General features: G+C 39.4%; 2 protein-coding genes across 3 annotated transcripts in view; one reads left to right on the forward strand and one right to left on the reverse strand.

Moving 5' to 3' along the window:
* Positions 1-16,813, forward strand: part of CDC20B (cell division cycle 20B) — a 44,592-nt gene that overhangs the window by 6,849 nt on the left and 20,930 nt on the right. Inside the window, exons 3-4 of the mRNA XM_004745037.3 lie at positions 11,692-11,920; positions 12,903-13,030. Of these exons, the coding sequence (XP_004745094.1) occupies positions 11,692-11,920; positions 12,903-13,030 (357 nt within the window). The remainder of the gene's footprint in view (positions 1-11,691; positions 11,921-12,902; positions 13,031-16,813) is intronic.
* Positions 225-5,600, reverse strand: GPX8 (glutathione peroxidase 8 (putative)). Of its 2 annotated transcripts, XM_004744657.2 has the most exons (3): positions 5,365-5,593; positions 4,553-4,814; positions 225-853 (listed from the first exon to the last, which is right to left on the reverse strand). In XM_004744657.2, exons 1-3 carry the CDS (start codon positions 5,566-5,568, stop codon positions 690-692), a joined length of 630 nt encoding a protein of 209 aa, XP_004744714.1. In that variant the 5' UTR covers positions 5,569-5,593; the 3' UTR covers positions 225-689. The 2 variants fall into 2 exon arrangements, with proteins under 2 accessions (XP_004744714.1, XP_012907787.1); XM_013052333.2 differs by lacking the exon at positions 4,553-4,814 and having other exon boundaries at positions 5,365-5,600.

Genomic DNA, 16,813 nt, shown 5'->3' on the forward strand with positions numbered 1-16,813 from the left:
ATTCAACTATTAATATTCTATTTACAAAATTTGAGCTGCTTCTGGAAAATAACCTAGAAGTAACAAAGTGATGAAGGCGTTTTCAAGTGTTAGGATAGTGTCATTCATCAGTTACTATTCAGGCAGATATACTAAAACATACTACAAACCTGTACTTAAAAAAACAAACAAACAAACAAGAAACAAAATCCTGTACATGAAACAGAAGTATATAGAGATTTGAATCTATTTCACATTTTTCAATGTTTATTTTGTATTTCATTACATAAAAATAGCCATTTACATTTAGTTACTCCCGAAATTTCAGTCACATATAGTGCCTTGAATTCAAACAGTGTGGACCACTGTGTGTTGGCATTTCCATCAAATACAATCCTGGAAAATGTCAAGGTGAACAACAGGATATTGATGCACATTGGTGACTCTGTATTCTGAATTATTTAGTGTGGTCAGATGAAATATTTAATATATTGCATTTTGATTTTTTAGCTACTCTTTATTTTTGCTTTAGGTAATATCTCTGACCCGGGGACAATCATTACCACTCACCAGCAAGGTATCCTAAAAATAAAACACCCCATCCTTCAGGGCCACATTTTATTGTCAAGAGTCTTCAGATGAAACCCACCCACCCCCGCCCTGACATGTCCATATTCCGATTACTGTGTCTGAATGACTCACTGCCATGTTCACAGGTCCTCTTTCTTTCTTAAGATCATTTGTCTAATCAGAGCTGCTATCTCAGGCCTGATGACTTCAATGGGTTCCTCTGGCCTCCAGTACTTCACAACTTGGCCCTCAGGGTTGACCAGATACTTCCAAAAATTCCACCTTGGTTCCTTCTTTGAAGAATCTAAAATACCAGAATATATTTTCATGAGCACAATTTTATTCTTTTGCTAAGATTGTCATTCCTATTAGTATCTACGTAAGTGACAACATTAGAATCAAGTTCTAGCAATGTCAAAAACAAAACAAAAAGCAAAACACTCAAATAAAGCAAAACTCATATGAGTAACCATATTTCTGTATATTTGGTGACTTTACTGATGATTCTACTGATCTGGAATCGTGAAACAAAGTGGTTTATTTAGCATCAGATCTAAACAAAAAAAAATTTACTTTGTCACTCAAAATTTTCAGTTTCCTAACATTTTTAGAGATAAAATGATGTTCCAATGGTCCTTGGTAATGGCATGTATGGAATTATTTTCATATTAAATGTTATCTATGGTTTTAATATCGTTACATGTAATGTAGACAAAAATGGAAAGGAATTCTTTTTATTCTTTTTAAGATTTTATTTACTTATTTGACAGACAGAGATCACAAGTAGGCAGAGATGCAGGCGGGGGGTGGGGGAAGCAGGCTCCCCGCTGAGCAGAGAGCCCGATGCGGGACTCGATCCCAGGACCTGAGATCATGACCTGAGCCGAAGGCAGAGGCTTTAACCCACTGAGCCACCCAGGCACCCCTGGAAAGGAATTCTTTATCACATTATTTTTTAAGTGTTTATTTAATTCCAGTTAACATATAGTGTTAAATCATACTGAGAAATTATGCTGTCCTTTTGATAGATTTAAATTTATGTAAGAAATGTAGATTTTTTTCCACTTACACTACCCAGAATTGATGTGCATTGACTAACATAGAAAAAAATATAAATAGGGGTGCCTGGGTGGCTCAGTGGGTTAGGGCCTCTGCCTTCGGCTCAGGTCATGATATCAGGGTCCTGGGATCGAGCCCCGCATCGGGCTCTCTGCCAACAGGGAGCCTGCTTCCTCCTCTCTCTCTCTCTCTGCCTGCCTCTCTGCCTGCTTGTGATCTCTGTCTGTCAAATAAATAAATAAAAATCTTAAAAAAAAAAAGAAAAAATATAAATAACTTGTTTACTATGTACCTAGGAATGTGTGCTCATTGCTCTAAATGGATCCTTCCATTTAATCTTTACAGCAACCCCGTGAGGTGGGTATTATTATCAAGCCCATTTTGCAGATGAGAAAAATGGAGTCCTAGACTCAAGGTCTCATGGCTAGTAAGTGGTAGAACCAGGACTGATACACAGACCTTCCTACTCCTATGGAAAAGCAAGCAGATTTTAGGACAATGATGACAAATTTGTTTTTGTATGCGAGGGGATTCAGGTGTCTGTGGGTCATCCAGTCAAAGGAGGCCATTGACTATATGGCTTTGGATCTTAGGAGAGAGAGCTCACTCAGGGAAAGGGGATAGAATAAGAGCCCCAGTGGATTGTGGCAGAATTCCGAGGCTCAGCAGAATTAAGGGTTGATGGAAAGGAGGAACCTGAAAACAAGAAAGGGAAGGGGCCAGAGTAGGAGTCACTGGTTCAGTGACTCCTTGACTCAGTAGGAGTCAAGGTTCAGGAGATCCTGGCAAGAAGCCAGACACAGTGATCTAAGAAGGAAACGGAGACAGGGAAGCAGAGGCAACAAGTGTTAATTATTTTTTCAGAAATCGAGATTAAATAGGTAGAAGGAACACGTTGCCTATAGTTTTAAGGTGTACAATACTTTGTGCTAGGAGAAAGAACCAACGAGGGAGCATAGGTTAAAAATAAGAAATAAAAAGTAGCCTGATTACTTAAATGCGCTTTACTTTGTGCACTGTGCCAAGCAGTTCAATTTATTTCATTATTAGAGAAAAATATTTCTGATACAGCAAACATCAGTGACTCAGCGTATCACTTTACCACATGAAAACTGTCTCAAAATCATTTTGAAAAATTGTCCTTTTCTGTAATGAAAAATGTTTCTCTAACGATACTACATGTTAGGGCAGAGCTCTTTCTAGCTGACCTAACATCTTGATGTGAATTAAGAAAAGACACCTTTCCAGATGGGTACAGCCCCCTCAACACACGCCTTGCTGTGGTCGAGCTTCAGTCCCCATGAGCCTCCGTGTCCAGATGCCCTGTCTAGTGACAACTGTACACACGGGCAGAATGGGCCTGTTCGTGACCATGTGACCAGTTACAGTCCATTTTGGCTTGTTTTAAAAAGATGTAATTTTCATTTGACTACGATCTCAGAGTCTTTGTCTCTGGAGCTTCATCTAACTTCAGTGAAACCTTAAGTCACTGTTACTTTTTTTGGTTACAAGGGGTCGGTGGAGTTTCAGAAGCTTTTTTAGTGACAAACGGGGAGAACTCAGGAGCTATGATGCCCACATATTTGGCTGCTATAACTGAACATGATTACAAGGATATGTGCTCTGGCTTGTCTTTCCTCAGTGTATCCTGGAAATAAAAGGAATGAAGATATCACTCTGATTATATATGCAAGGTGTTAAGCATTGTGCTAATTTCCCCTAGAAATTAAATATGTTTTTTTTTTTTTTTGGTAAAGATTTTATTTATTTGTCAGAGAGAAGAGGGAGAGAGAGCGAGCACAGGCTGACAGAATGGCAGGCAGAGGCAGAGGGAGAAGCAGGCTCCCTGCCGAGCAAGGAGCCCGATGTGGGACTTGATCCCAGGACGCTGGGATCATGACCTGAGATGAAGGCAGCTGCTTAACCAACTGAGCCACCCAGGCGTCCTGAAATTAAATATGTTTTTAAAAGATTCTGATTTCACACTTAAATTTTAAAGAGTATCATTAGCTGACTTCCTGGACTGGAAACTTGATTATCTGATGGAGGTCACTGTTTTATGAAAACTCAAATTATCTGTAAAAGTAGGGCTGAGGATATCATCTGTATAAGTCAGATGAGAGGACATTAGCTGAATATCCATTAGAGTAATGTTTGGCAAGGTAAAGCGGCATCTAAATACTTTGCTTTTTGCTAGTAATATACTTAGGAATACAAACAATGTCAGGCAGTAGATAGTATTAATAGTCTCCTTTCACAAATGAGGAAGAAGGCGCAGAGGAGTTATCTCATGTACCTGAAGCCACACAGCAAAAGCAACAGAGTAGGGGTTTGAAGCCAGAGAATGAAGCTAAAACCAATGCCCTTAGTCACTATATCTCACTACCTTTGACCCAGGAAAATCTTTAAACAGATTTCTGTAGCTCGTCTAATTTTAGACATAGCCTAATATACCCACCTCCAAAAAAATCCTTATATTCTGTTATAAATTTTAGCAAAAACCTGGTAAACTGAGACATTATTCATCCTTAAAGATAGTATCTCAGACAAGTAAAACAACATAAAATTAACCACAAAGATATGTCTACTAATAATGCCTGTCAATATTCATGAGACATAGATGGGGAGGAACATTTCCCCAAGAGCTATTTTGTGAAGATATTTTGTGATGATAGCCATGACCACACTTCAGATAAATTCTTCAGGAAAATGATGATAAGGAGAGTAGACTCATTTTGCCATTCAAGAGGTTGAAACATTGACTTCAGGGAAGCATAACTTCTAGAAAATTACAAAACACGAGATTCTGGCTCTTTGGTATTTTATCAAACTTTCCCACTAAAACATTTCAAATGAAATGGAGAAGTATGGTCCTGGTCTCTTTTGTTTTAAAAAGGAAAAGCAATTAAAAACATTAAACTGGCGAGGCAAGATAGATATTTACCAACAAGAAATCTAAATGCAGGGTCTGCTTCAGATCCTAGAATCTTAATCTTGTGGAAGATGGGGAATGTCACTCCGTAGTTACTTCTTGCAAAAGATACTACTTCCTTGCTTGGGCGGGGCTCCGATTCTCCAAACTGATTGCACGGGAAGGCCAAGACGCTGAAGTGGAATGGTCCGAACTCTTTGTGTAGTTCCTGCAGTGCTAAGTAATTTCTGTCTGTGAGTTGGCAGTCACTAGCCACGTTTACAACTAGGGCAACCTCCCGGAAAAAGAAAAAAATCCAACCGGAAAGTGAAGCAAATAAAAGATTAAAAAAAAAAGTCTGCAAGTAGTTAAAATCCCAAACCATTTTGAGGCAGATAGTTATTTCATATTTTTAGATATACCCAATTTTATTGAAAATTGTAACCTGGATGCATGAATCAAGACTGAAAGATCACCACCGTTAAAAAAGCATCGGATACAATAGCTTATTTTTAAATAAAAGATAGTAACATCGATAAGAGTGGTTTTTAATGTTGCTAGATTATGGAATTAATGTTTTTTAATGTCTCCATAGTCACATTACTAACTATAAGAATTTCCTAAACAACCTAAAGGATTATTTCAGCATGCCTCTGAAGACAGGACAGAGTTTATCAATTAGAAGTAGATACACTATCAGAACTTTGATGGCTAAAATGATACACAAGTAACATTACTTTGAAGATGAAAGTATAACTTACGACCCTTTAACAATGAAAAATTGATTTCATTAAACAGAGAACATGAATGAACAATGGAAAAAAAAATCAGAAGATGCAACTTACTTTGCCTTTAAACTTTTCCAGAGAAACCGTTCTTCCTTTTGCATCTTTCACTTCGAAGGTATAAAAGCTGTTGATTTTAGGTTTTAGGAATTTTAGTTGTAGAAGAAATAACATTACTGTGCATAGAACCATAGACAGTAAAACTGCAAATACCTTTGCTTTCGACCCTGAACATCTTAAAGGGTATGCTGTAAGCGGCTCCATTTTGGATGATTCTAGAGGGACGTCTCAGCAGGCTGGAATTCAAGGAGGAGCTGAAACTTGACACCAGCTCTGTTTAACGGAAAACCAAGTAGGACAGACTACTGCTGAGAAATAGAAAGACCCTTCTCACACGGGGAAAGGAGTGAAAGTCCTGCATAAAATAAGGAGTGCTAAAGAATTTTAATGTATTTATGGTGCCCACTGCAATCTTTGCTAGAAAAATCAGGACTTTTTGGGTAACTCTTTGATAACTCTTTAACTCTTTTGCCTTGTAAGGCAGAAGCTGTGGATTGAGCACTCCCAGTAGTGGGTTAAATGTAGGGCAGTAAAGACCACCCAGAATAGTTCAGAGGTGGATTAAATGTGGCCTGTTAACATGATGGATAGTCTGGAGGAATTTAATATTATACGTATTATACATATAAAATATGAGCTTGCTACATGAGTTCTAGGAATTTACAGTGGAAAGGGCAGAGAAATATGTGAAGGGGCTGCTTACCCTGAACTCATCTAATTTAGGCAATGCCAGGTGAATATAGTAAAAATAAAGCAAACACAACGAAGGCTTTAAAGAACACTCCACTATCAAAAAGCAAACTATAGTCCAGTGTTTTTCAAATTTTTGATCAGGATCCCCACTAAGAAATGCACTTTACAATTGAACTCAGTACGCAGACATATGCAACTGAGAAGTTTCATTAAACAATACTTCCCCTTGGAATGCTGATACGCCTGTGGCAGTTTTAAAACAGTCTGGTTCCAACCCATGACAGTGATTTAAGGGGCTGCAGCCTGTAGACAGAAAAAATACTGAACTTTATAATAAATCAGGAATTTAAAAATTAAATTAGACAATTCTATCAAGAAGGCAAAACCAACAAGGAAACCCCCCGAATCCACTTCTCCTTGGGTGCATCATCTAGTTTCTTCTTCTTTTTCTTCTTTTTTCGTCTTTGTTTTTCCTGTGGCTGTTGCCTCTTACAGGAGGCCTAACTTTACTGTTGAAAATTTCAGGAGTAGGAATAGATGAGAAATTGAGGGCTGCCATCCTTGAGTCATCTTAGCCTCTTCTCTATGACACACAGGAATTTTCAAATGAAGGTGCTTCATACTACGTGCCTGACTCTTGGGGTCTTGGTGTGTTTATTGAAAACACTAGGAAAGGAATGCCTGGGTGGCTCAGTGGGTTAAGCTGCTGCCTTAGGCTCAGGTCATGATCTCAAGGTCCTGGCATTGAGTCTAGCATCAGGCTTCTCGCTCAGGGGGCAGCCTGCTTCTCTGCCTCTGCCTGCCACTGTACCTGCTTGTGCACGCTCTCTCTCTGTCTTTCTGATGAATAAAATCTTTTTAAAAAATGCTAGGAAAAAGTGCATGGAATGATCTGAAAAACCATGGGAGTGCCCTTTCCCACCACAGATCTTTGCGCTTTAGAGGATGTGCTCAGGAGGCTGGCAGCTCTGCCTCTAGCCTGCGTCTGTGGTGTGTGCTCTTGGGGGTAGATGAGCCGAATCCACAGCTTAGCCATGTACAACCTGTCAGAGACTGATAAACCACGTTATTCCCAGTCACGGAGCCTGATAAGAATGGACACAAAAGAAAAGTCTTCTCCTGTAAACGTAATTTCTGGTAAAGAACAAAAATGTACACAAAACATGTTGTATTGCCTCTTAACTATGATAGCATTCCTTGGGTGCTCGCTAGCTGAGTTACTGATGAAGTCAAAGTTTATGGGACACCTGGACTTAAATGCTGTGACCTCCCTACTCCAAGCGCAAGGTCCTTGGGCTCCAAGTGTGGAGCCATTGCCAGGTGCTTGTTGGATACACAGCGGCTCGAGCCCCATCTCAGAGTTCCTGAACCCAAATCTGCATTTTTATAAGACCAGCTCATGACTCAAGTGTGCATTTAAATTTGAGAAACTTTAGACCTCGATCTTTTTTTTTTTTTTTTTTTTTTTTTAATTTCATAGTAACGAGGTTTTTTGGTTTCTGCTTGTCTTCCATTGTAGACAGGTTTCATGACTGTATGTCTACACTGGGTACTTGATTTGCTCCTCAGGCTGTTCAAGGAAATGGCTCAGGAACTTGAGTTCCCAAAGTTAATTAAAAAAAAAGTTAATTCATAGAACATCTGCTGTAATTTGAACCATGTAAACCCCTCCCGTTATAAGAGTGATTTGAGGGAGAGGACAAAGGGTTACCTCTGGGAAGATGCTGGCTGACTAGACCCCAGGCTGGGTCCCATAGGGTGGTATTACCTCGATAAAATCATTAGGATAATTTCTAGTTCATTGTTTTGTAAGTACAGAAACTCCCATCAACTGCAGAGCTTGGCCTTTGAGAATATCAAAGTTTTGCTGTATAAACTTACAAGAGATTCTGTACAAGCCCACATGTCAGTTAGTAACCAGAAATAGAACATCTGTGCCAGTTTGATGTCACACATTTGTTTGTCCAGAAGATTCCCCCAATAAGAAAACTACTTGGAAAACTTCAATAAATCTCATCAGGGCTGAAATCAGTTTGTGACTGATTACAGTTTATGACTCTTATGGTTTAAAAGTATTCTAGATACGACTTTTTTTTGAGGTGTTTGACACGCTTATTGCTTTGGGGCTGGGGTAAAGTTGTTCAGCGGCCCTTGGAGGCGGCGGCCTGCTTCCTCCTCAGCATCCCCCGGTCCAGGTTGGATCGGATAGCGCGGGGATTCTGCAATCGGCAGACATGCGCAGATCCGGGCAGTCCCTGTTCTTGCATGTCACGTGTCTGATGCTGCTGAGGGGGGCCCGGGCATTCTTGTTGATGGTGGTCTGCACGTAGGAGGTGGCGGGTTTTCACTGGCTGGATCTCCATTTCATGACCATCGCTATAGCCGTGCCATGGGGGCACCGGGTCTAAGCCTCGCAGTCTTGCGGTAAATCAGCAGGTTGTAGCAGAAGGAGTTGCGAGCCTTCAGGTTATTGGGCTCCGTGTTGTGTGTCTGCTTGTTTCTCTTGATCAGGAAGCTGGAGCAGTTTCGCACGACCACCACTGCAGGTGGGTGGAGACGACAGCAGCAACTCAGAGTACTGTGGTGGAGATGGAAAGATTGAGTGTGTGTGTGCATATATGTGTGTGCACATGTATGTATCTATACATACATACACGCACATATCTAAAAAAGCATATATATGTGGTTTTAAACCTTGTATGTTTTTTTGTATATGAATGATCTGTAAATATCCATTTAGGCCCATTAATCAGACATTCAGGAGGACAGCTTGGGTAACTCCCAGCCTAGATATTACTGAACACTGATAGATTTTGGCCCTTAGGCATTTCTTTTTTCTTCATTTTTTAGAGTCTTTCTTTTCATTTGTCAGAGTCTTTCTCTGTATATATTTTGATATCATCATTTTTTAGTTTTCTGGGTAATCTGGAAGGGGCCATAGAGTCTGCAGAGAAGATGAGAGGTGAGGGTGCCTTAAGGAAGGCCGCTTTGGTCAACGTAAGGGAAGAGAAGGGATCGATACTCAAGATACTTGGGAGCCCCTAGGGGCAGTGGGGAACTAAATAAAATGTATCCGAAAATGATCTCAAAAGTTTTTGCCCACCAGTATGAGTAGACACTGGAGGTTCAAAAATAAGGTGATGGACATTATGGGGTGCCTGAGTGACTCCGTTAAACCTCTGATTTTGGCTCAGGTGTGATGATCTCATGGTGGTGAGATGGAACCCTGCGTGGGCTCTGTCTTGGGTGTGGAGCCTGCTTGAGATTCTCTCTATCTCCCTCTTTCTCGGCCCCTCCTTCCAAAAAATAAATAAAAATAAAAGGTAAACAAGCCAAACTGATGTGCTTAGAGTACTGAGTTCATCCTTTCCCCCTTTATCGTACTTTGTCTTAGTTTTCTTCTCTTCCTCTTTCCTACTATCTACTCGAGATGTTTAGAACTATATGACAGTCATTTCCTCAGCAAGAGATAGATCCTGGAATAAAAGTTTAAAAACACCAAAGATGAAATATCACAACAAAAAAAATGCAGCGATTCCCTAACCTAGAGTCATTTGCATACCACCTCTGTGTTTTTGCCATGTGTACTGTTTGTTAGTTACTTAGCATTTTGGTTCAAATTGATTCATTTATTTTACTCATATATATATTTTTAGAAGGGAAGATTTAAAAAAAAAATTTTAGAAAGAAAAAGAAGGAGAGGGTTAGGGAGGGGCAGAAGGAGAGGGAGAAAGAGAATCATGGAGCCTGACATGGAATTCGACCTCACAACCCTGAGTACATGACCTGAGCCAAAATGAAGAGTACAGACATTTAATTCTTTTTTTTTTTTTTTTAGATTTTATTTATTTGATTGAAAGAGACACAGTGAGAGAGGTAACACAATATGTAGGGGGAGAGGGAGAGGAAGAAGCAGGCTTCCTGCTGAGCATGGAGCCTGATGCAGGGCTCAATCCCAGCACGCTAGGATTATGACCTGAGTCAAAGGCAGATGCTTAACGTCTGAGTCATCCAGGCGCCCCTATATTTTCTAATTTCTAATGGTTACAGAATAGTCTAAGGATGCCTATCTTGTCAGTTCTCCACTGCGTCCTTCCCATTGTTTTTCCCTCTAACCATACACACTGCAGTAACCACTGCCTATTCCCTGCTGGAAGGGTGGACCATGGAATCAGACAGCGGAGATTAGGGTATAGCATCTCCACTGACTCACTGTGTGGGTTTAAGCAATTCACTTACCCTCTAAACCTCAGTTTCTTCATTGGTAGAAGGGGAATAAATAACAGACCTGCTTTACAGGTGTTTCTGAAGATTAAATAGGAATGTGTTTAGATCTCTTTAACATATGGGTTCATATTATGGCAAGCACTCAATAGATTTTGGTTTTACTGATATTTGCTCATTTTTTAAATTTCTTCCTTACATTTTTAGTGGTGATGTTTCTGGGTTAGTAGAGATTATACACATATTTGAAGGCTTTTGACACATGTTGCCAAATTGTCTTTTCCAAATACTAATTTATGCTCCACCAGCAATGTATGCCAGTGTTTGTTTCTGGAACCTTCACTCTTGGGGCTTGTTATTAAAAAAGAAAATCATTGCTAGCATCTTGTTATTGTTTTAAATTAGCATTTTTTTGATTACTAGTGAGGTTGAATATTTTGGGGGCATTTATATTCTTTTGTGAATTGTCTTTTTAGGTCTTATGCCCTATTTTTTTCTATTTGGCTTGCAAATTTGTCTAACTTTCTCTAAGAGTCCTTTACACAAATAGTCCATTACACAATAGGACATTACACAAATCTAACATGCCTGGCATTTTATTAAGAATATACTTCTGCAGTGCCTGGGTGGCTTAGTTGGTTAAGGTTTAACCTAATCCCAGACAATGAGGGGTGTCTGGGTGGTTTAGTAGGTTAGCCGTCTGCCTTGGGCTTAGGTCATGATCCCAGGCTACTGGGATCCAGTCCTGCATTGGCTCGTTGCTCAGCAGGAAACATGCTTCTCCCTCTGCTTGTGCTCTTGGTCTCTCTTCTTGCCAAATAAGTAAATAATATATTTTAAAAATAAATAAAAAAGTAAAAATATACTTCCAGTTTGTCATTTGCATTTGAATTTCATGTAGATAACATGGCGTGTTTCACCATTATAGGATCTGGAAATACCAAACTCCTGGGGTTTCTTGGTGGGAATGAGATGAATGTTGAGCAAATTAGGCCTCAGTTCTCTCATCTGTGAAATGAAAGTTTGAACTAGAAAATTGCTGTTTATTTCCAGATTTGCAATTTTGTGATTTTATATAAAAATTTTGTCAGTTCAATATATAGGGTTATTTTAACTTCGTATTTTATATTGATGTGTAATTGTAATAACTGTAAACATAATTATTTCCTAAGCTGCTTTTATATGTCTTCAGACCCTTAAACAGAGGCTCTAAGTATACACATGCACACACACGTATATATTTATAAATATAAAATAATGTTCTCAGGTCACAAAATTAAAATCTTATATATAGTTTGTTTTGTCCTAGATGAGTTGTTTATAATTCTCCTTTAAGGAATCCCTACTTTTGCATCATTGAGGCTCCTATAAATTACAGCCTTTTTTGTTGTTGTTGTTGTTGTTAAATAGGTGTTTGATGAAGTTAAGCCCACATATTCTAGCTTCAAGAGCAACTTTGTGAAGAGGCTGTCAGTGGAGGGTCCCATTGCCAGTAGCCCAATTACCACTAGATGGCGGCAAAGCCAAACCAGGGATCTGGCAGCCTGTTCCTTTGGGGAAGAGCTTTCTACCACTTACCTCCCAGAAGATTCTGGATCCGTGCTGAAGATAACGCCTGAGAAAGAGACTTTGATTCTAGGTGAGGTAATAGAAATTTCAGAGGCTATTTAAAAAATGTTAATGAAATAGATATTCCTGAGAGACTCTGTCTTGTAGAACTATCTAGTATCGCATTCATCAAGTGCTTTCCTTTTCTTCCTTTGAATAAGAAATTTTCAAGGTGGTGGGGGAGAGGAGTGGGAAATGAAACAAAACCAAAAGACAATATGCAGAGTTTTAGATGATTTCTGAGATTTGTACTGGTATATGATTTCTTTTGTAAAGATTATAATTATGTATATAAGATTTTTCAGTGGTCCCTTGGACCCTCTGCAGAACAAGTGGTATGAATGGACATAAAAGAGACAGCTTTAGAGGGTGACAGGACAGGGTTTTCTGTACAGTTAAAAGTCTGGTAAAGGGCTTTCTCAGTCTTGAGAAGAGAAACAGTATGAATAATAATGATACAAATAACATTGACTGTTATTACTTTAATTTAGAAAGTATCTCACTGACGTCATCTCAAATTATACTTACAGCATCTTTCTATAAAAGGGAGCGGGGGAGGCAAAGTGATTTGCTCATGATCATAGAGTAGATGCCAATGATTAGGGAAGTAAGCACCCGACAGTGATTTCCCGGCAGGAGGAGCTTAGCCTGGGCAGACCAGACACCTTTGCTCCATCATCTTAAACTAGGGAACTGTTTGTATCTATTCTTCAAATGTGCGAATATGTTCTTTCCGAGCAGAGACAAAGCATTTCTGCTGCGGCTGTGGTGGGAGTCAGGTCTTTATCTTGGCATTTCCTACAGAGGCCGCTGAGGCAGTGTTCACTTATGACCTTGGCATTCTGGATCAGGCCCTGTGCTGACCCTTTTTCTTTTCCCACCTCTGCCAGGATTTTGGAGAGATCGGGGTCTGTGGCTTCACTTTCTATTGTGAAAGACATAATGGATTGGTCACCAACCTAAGTGATTATCTTTTTTAAAAACAAATTAAAAGCTAAATGTCTTTCTTGCAGGATCCTACCAAGAACCACTCCAGACACCCATCAAAGGGATTTTCGAAACAAGTAACTCTTTCCATTTTTGCAAGGAAGCTCATGCGACGGACAGAGACTGGAATGAAACCGTTGCCTCAAAAGGCCGGGTAGGTAAAGGGAGAAAACTGACATCTCATATCCTGAGAAGCTCTGACAAATGGGTCCCAAATGTGAGGAAGGAACTGGCTCAGCTGCTCTTACAAATCAGGAAGAAAATGATGGGTTCTTGACAGGAAAAATGAGTTATGGACATGAATAGCGGCACTTTGTTAAAAAGAAATTAATACCCAACAAATATACAAATTTAGTTAGTATCAATCAAAAAAAATGGAAATGAAACATAAAAAAGGTGAAGATTCAGATGACATGATACTATAAAGAAAACCCTAAAGACTCCATCAAAAGACTACCAGAACAAGATGGGATCAGGAGGGAGACAAACCATAAGAGACTCTTAACTTATGAAACAAACTGAGGGTTGCTGAGGGGTGGGGGGTAGGGATAGGGTGGTTAGAGTATGTACACTGGAGGGGGTGGTATGTGCTATGAGGGCTGTGAAATGTGTAAGCCCGATGATTCACAGACCTGTACCCCTGGGGCAAATAATACATTATATGTTCATTTGAAAAAAAAGAAGATTAAAAAAAGACTAGAGGGGCACCTGGGTGGCTCAGTGGGTTAAGCCGCTGCCTTCGGCTCAGGTCGTGATCTCAGGATCCTGGGATCGAGTCCCGCACTGGGCTCTCTGCTCGGCAGGGAGCCTGCTTCCCTCTCTCTCTCTCCGCCTGCCTCTCCATCTACTTGTGATTTCTCTCTGTCAAATAAATAAATAAATAAATAATCTAAAAAAAAAAAAGACTACAGAACTGATAATAAATGAATTAAGTAAAGAAGCAGTATACAAAATAAGTATACAGGTATCTGTTGCATTATATATATGAGAAAGAGAAATTAAACAATCCCATTTATAGTTGTACCCCAAACAGTAAGATACCTAGGAATAAACTTAACCAAGGAGGTAAAAGGCCTGTACTTTGAAAAGTATAAAGCACTGATGAAAGAATTTAAACACAAACAAATAAAAAGATATTCCATGCTGATGGATTGAAAGAACAAATCTTGTCAAATGTCTGTACTACCCATAGCAATTTCCAGATTTAATGCAACCCCTATCAAAAGATCAATAGCATTTTTCATAGAGCTAGAACAATCTTAAAATTTGTATAGAACTACAGAGGAGGTAAGAATATGCAATGGGAGAAAGAAAACTCTTTCAACAAAGGGTATTGGGAAAACTGGACAGCTACATGCAGAAAAAGCAAACTGGACCACTTTTGAACACCATACACAGAAGAATCACAAAATGGGTTAAAGACCCATTAAGTGTGATCTCTGAAACCATAAAATTCCTAGAAGAAAACATAGGCAGTAATCTCTTTGACATCAGCTGTAGAAACATTTTTTAAAATATAGTCCCTCCTTTGGCAAGGGAAACAAAAGCAAAGTCAAATTACTGGGACTATACCAAAATAAAAAGCTTTTGCACAGTGAAGAAAACCATCAAAAAATCCAAAGAAAGTTACAGAAAATTCACAGTGTTGAGCATTGTTTAATGTATAGAATTGCCGAATCATCCTATTGTACATCTGAAACTCTTATAAAACTGTATGTTAATTATACTTGAATTAAATATTTTTCTAAAGATGGAAAGATTAAAAATATAATGAAATTATACATATTATGGTATGCACCCCTACAGCCAAAAATTTTTTTATATAATCATTTCCAACTATTCGGTGACTTGATCTGCCGCCCACCCCTGGGTCTCTCAAGATAAGTTAAATTCTTTCTTTGTAAGATGGTCTTTTTTTTTTTTTTCCTTAAAGACTTACTATTTATTTATTTTAGGGAGAGATAAAGTGCTAGTGGGATGAGGGGCAGAGGGAGAGGGAGAGCTAGAATCCCAAGCAGACTCCCCACCAAACGCAGAGCCTGTGGAACTCGAGGCAGGACTCTAGGTGGGGATCCATCCCAGGACCCCAAGATCATGATCTGAATGGAAATCAAGAGTCAGACACTTAACCAACTGAGCCAGGGGTCCCTATAAGATGGTCTTTTAAAAATTCCCCTTAAGTTATTGTTATTGTTGTGTTTTTGTGTCTTGACCAAGTTAATTTAGTTCCTTTAAGTATCTTATTTACTATGGTTCTAAGATCTTAGAGGAGTCTGATCTAAATCTTTGATACATTAAATATCACTAGCATGTTTTCAGATTTATCAAACCCAGTGAAGACCTTCTGAAGGAATCACGGTTTCATTTAGAACTTTAAACTAGGAAAGTCATAAATTCTCATTTTGGGCAAAGTTACTCACTTAGTATGTGCTTCCGGTGTTTGGCATGTATATCTTGCTAGAGGAACAATATTGTGACTATGCCAATTGAAAACAAACATCTTAGGGCGGGTCTTTTGCCGAGTGCTTTCTTGTTGGTTAAGGGTTTGGAGGTGCAGATGGCCAGGAAGTTCTATATCATTGGTGCAGGTTGACCTTACGCCCAGGCCAGGTTATTAGCACCGCAGCTTTTCCACACTCTACGTCTTGCAGACTGCAGTTTTTACTGCTTTGCCCTCACAACTTCATGAGAGTCCCAGTGTCACTGAAGAAGTTGGGAAGGTGATAATGGAAACCATTTCAATACTTCATATCAAGCATTTGTTATCCTGACCAGTTAGAAGTCAGATGGCATCAGGAGTGGTGCAGATGCATCGTGAGGTCTCTCACAATGACAGGAAATGTGTGTCTTCGAGTGGTCCTCAGAGGTCACATGGAGGGTATTTCTATGACAAGGATCAGGATAGCTCTGGTGATGCTCACAGTTATTATATACAGTCAGCTCTATGCCAACCTGTTCCTTAAAGTATTAAGTAGCTCTTACTGAGGGAAGAGCACCCTTGGGTGCGTGGGACAGAAGTGCCCTGTCTGGGCAGTGCCTCAGTCAACTTTGTGGGAACTATGGGATTCTGAAGAGGGGACTCTATGAAGAGTTACACTGATTTTAGGGATGTTATTTTATATTAGCTGTTCTCAGTTGGGTATGATTTTGATCCCCAGGGCTCCTCTGACAATGTCTGAAGACATTTTTATTCATCGCAACCTAGGGGAAGGCCTCTAGTAGACAGTCTGAGATATTGCTAAACGTCCTATAATGCACAGAACAGCTCCCACAATAATGAATTATCTGCTGCCAAGTGCCAGTGGTGCTAAAAATGGGAAACCCTGTTTTATACTTGATTGTTCTAATTTGAATACTTAAAAATTCACTATTCACTGACTGGCAATGATGTAATATCTGGGAAGAAAACCAAAATCTCAAAACGATGCCAGTAAGAGAGACTTATGTAAAAATTATGGTGATCCAATGATTGTTTTACATGAATAATCAGATAAATTATCATGAAGGAGAAAATAAGGAATTGTCTCTGCTTTAACTGTTCATTAAAATGTTTTTAGAAAATTCCAGTAAGTTTCTTTACACTTCCTACTAATTTTCTTTTCTTTTCTTTTTAAATTTTATTTATTATTATTTTTTAAATATATTTTTTATTTATTTCTTTGACAGAGAGAGAGATCACAAGTAGGCAGAGAGGCAGGCAGAGAGAGAGGAGGGAAGCAGTCTCCCTGCTGAGCAGAGCGCCCCATGTGGGGCTTGATCCCAGGACCCTGAGATCATGACCTGAGCCAAAGGCAGAGGCTTAACCCCCTGAGCCACCCAGGTGCCCCTCTTTTCTTTTTTTAAAAAAGATTTTATTTATTTGACACAGAGAGACAGAGAGACAGACAGAGGACACAAGCGGGTGTGGGGTGGGCGGCAGGAGAAGGAGAAGCAGGCT

Source organism: Mustela putorius, unplaced genomic scaffold (assembly GCF_011764305.1).
Source record: "Mustela putorius furo isolate JIRA1106 unplaced genomic scaffold, ASM1176430v1.1 tig00000145_pilon_pilon_pilon, whole genome shotgun sequence".
Taxonomy (NCBI): domain Eukaryota; kingdom Metazoa; phylum Chordata; class Mammalia; order Carnivora; family Mustelidae; genus Mustela; species Mustela putorius.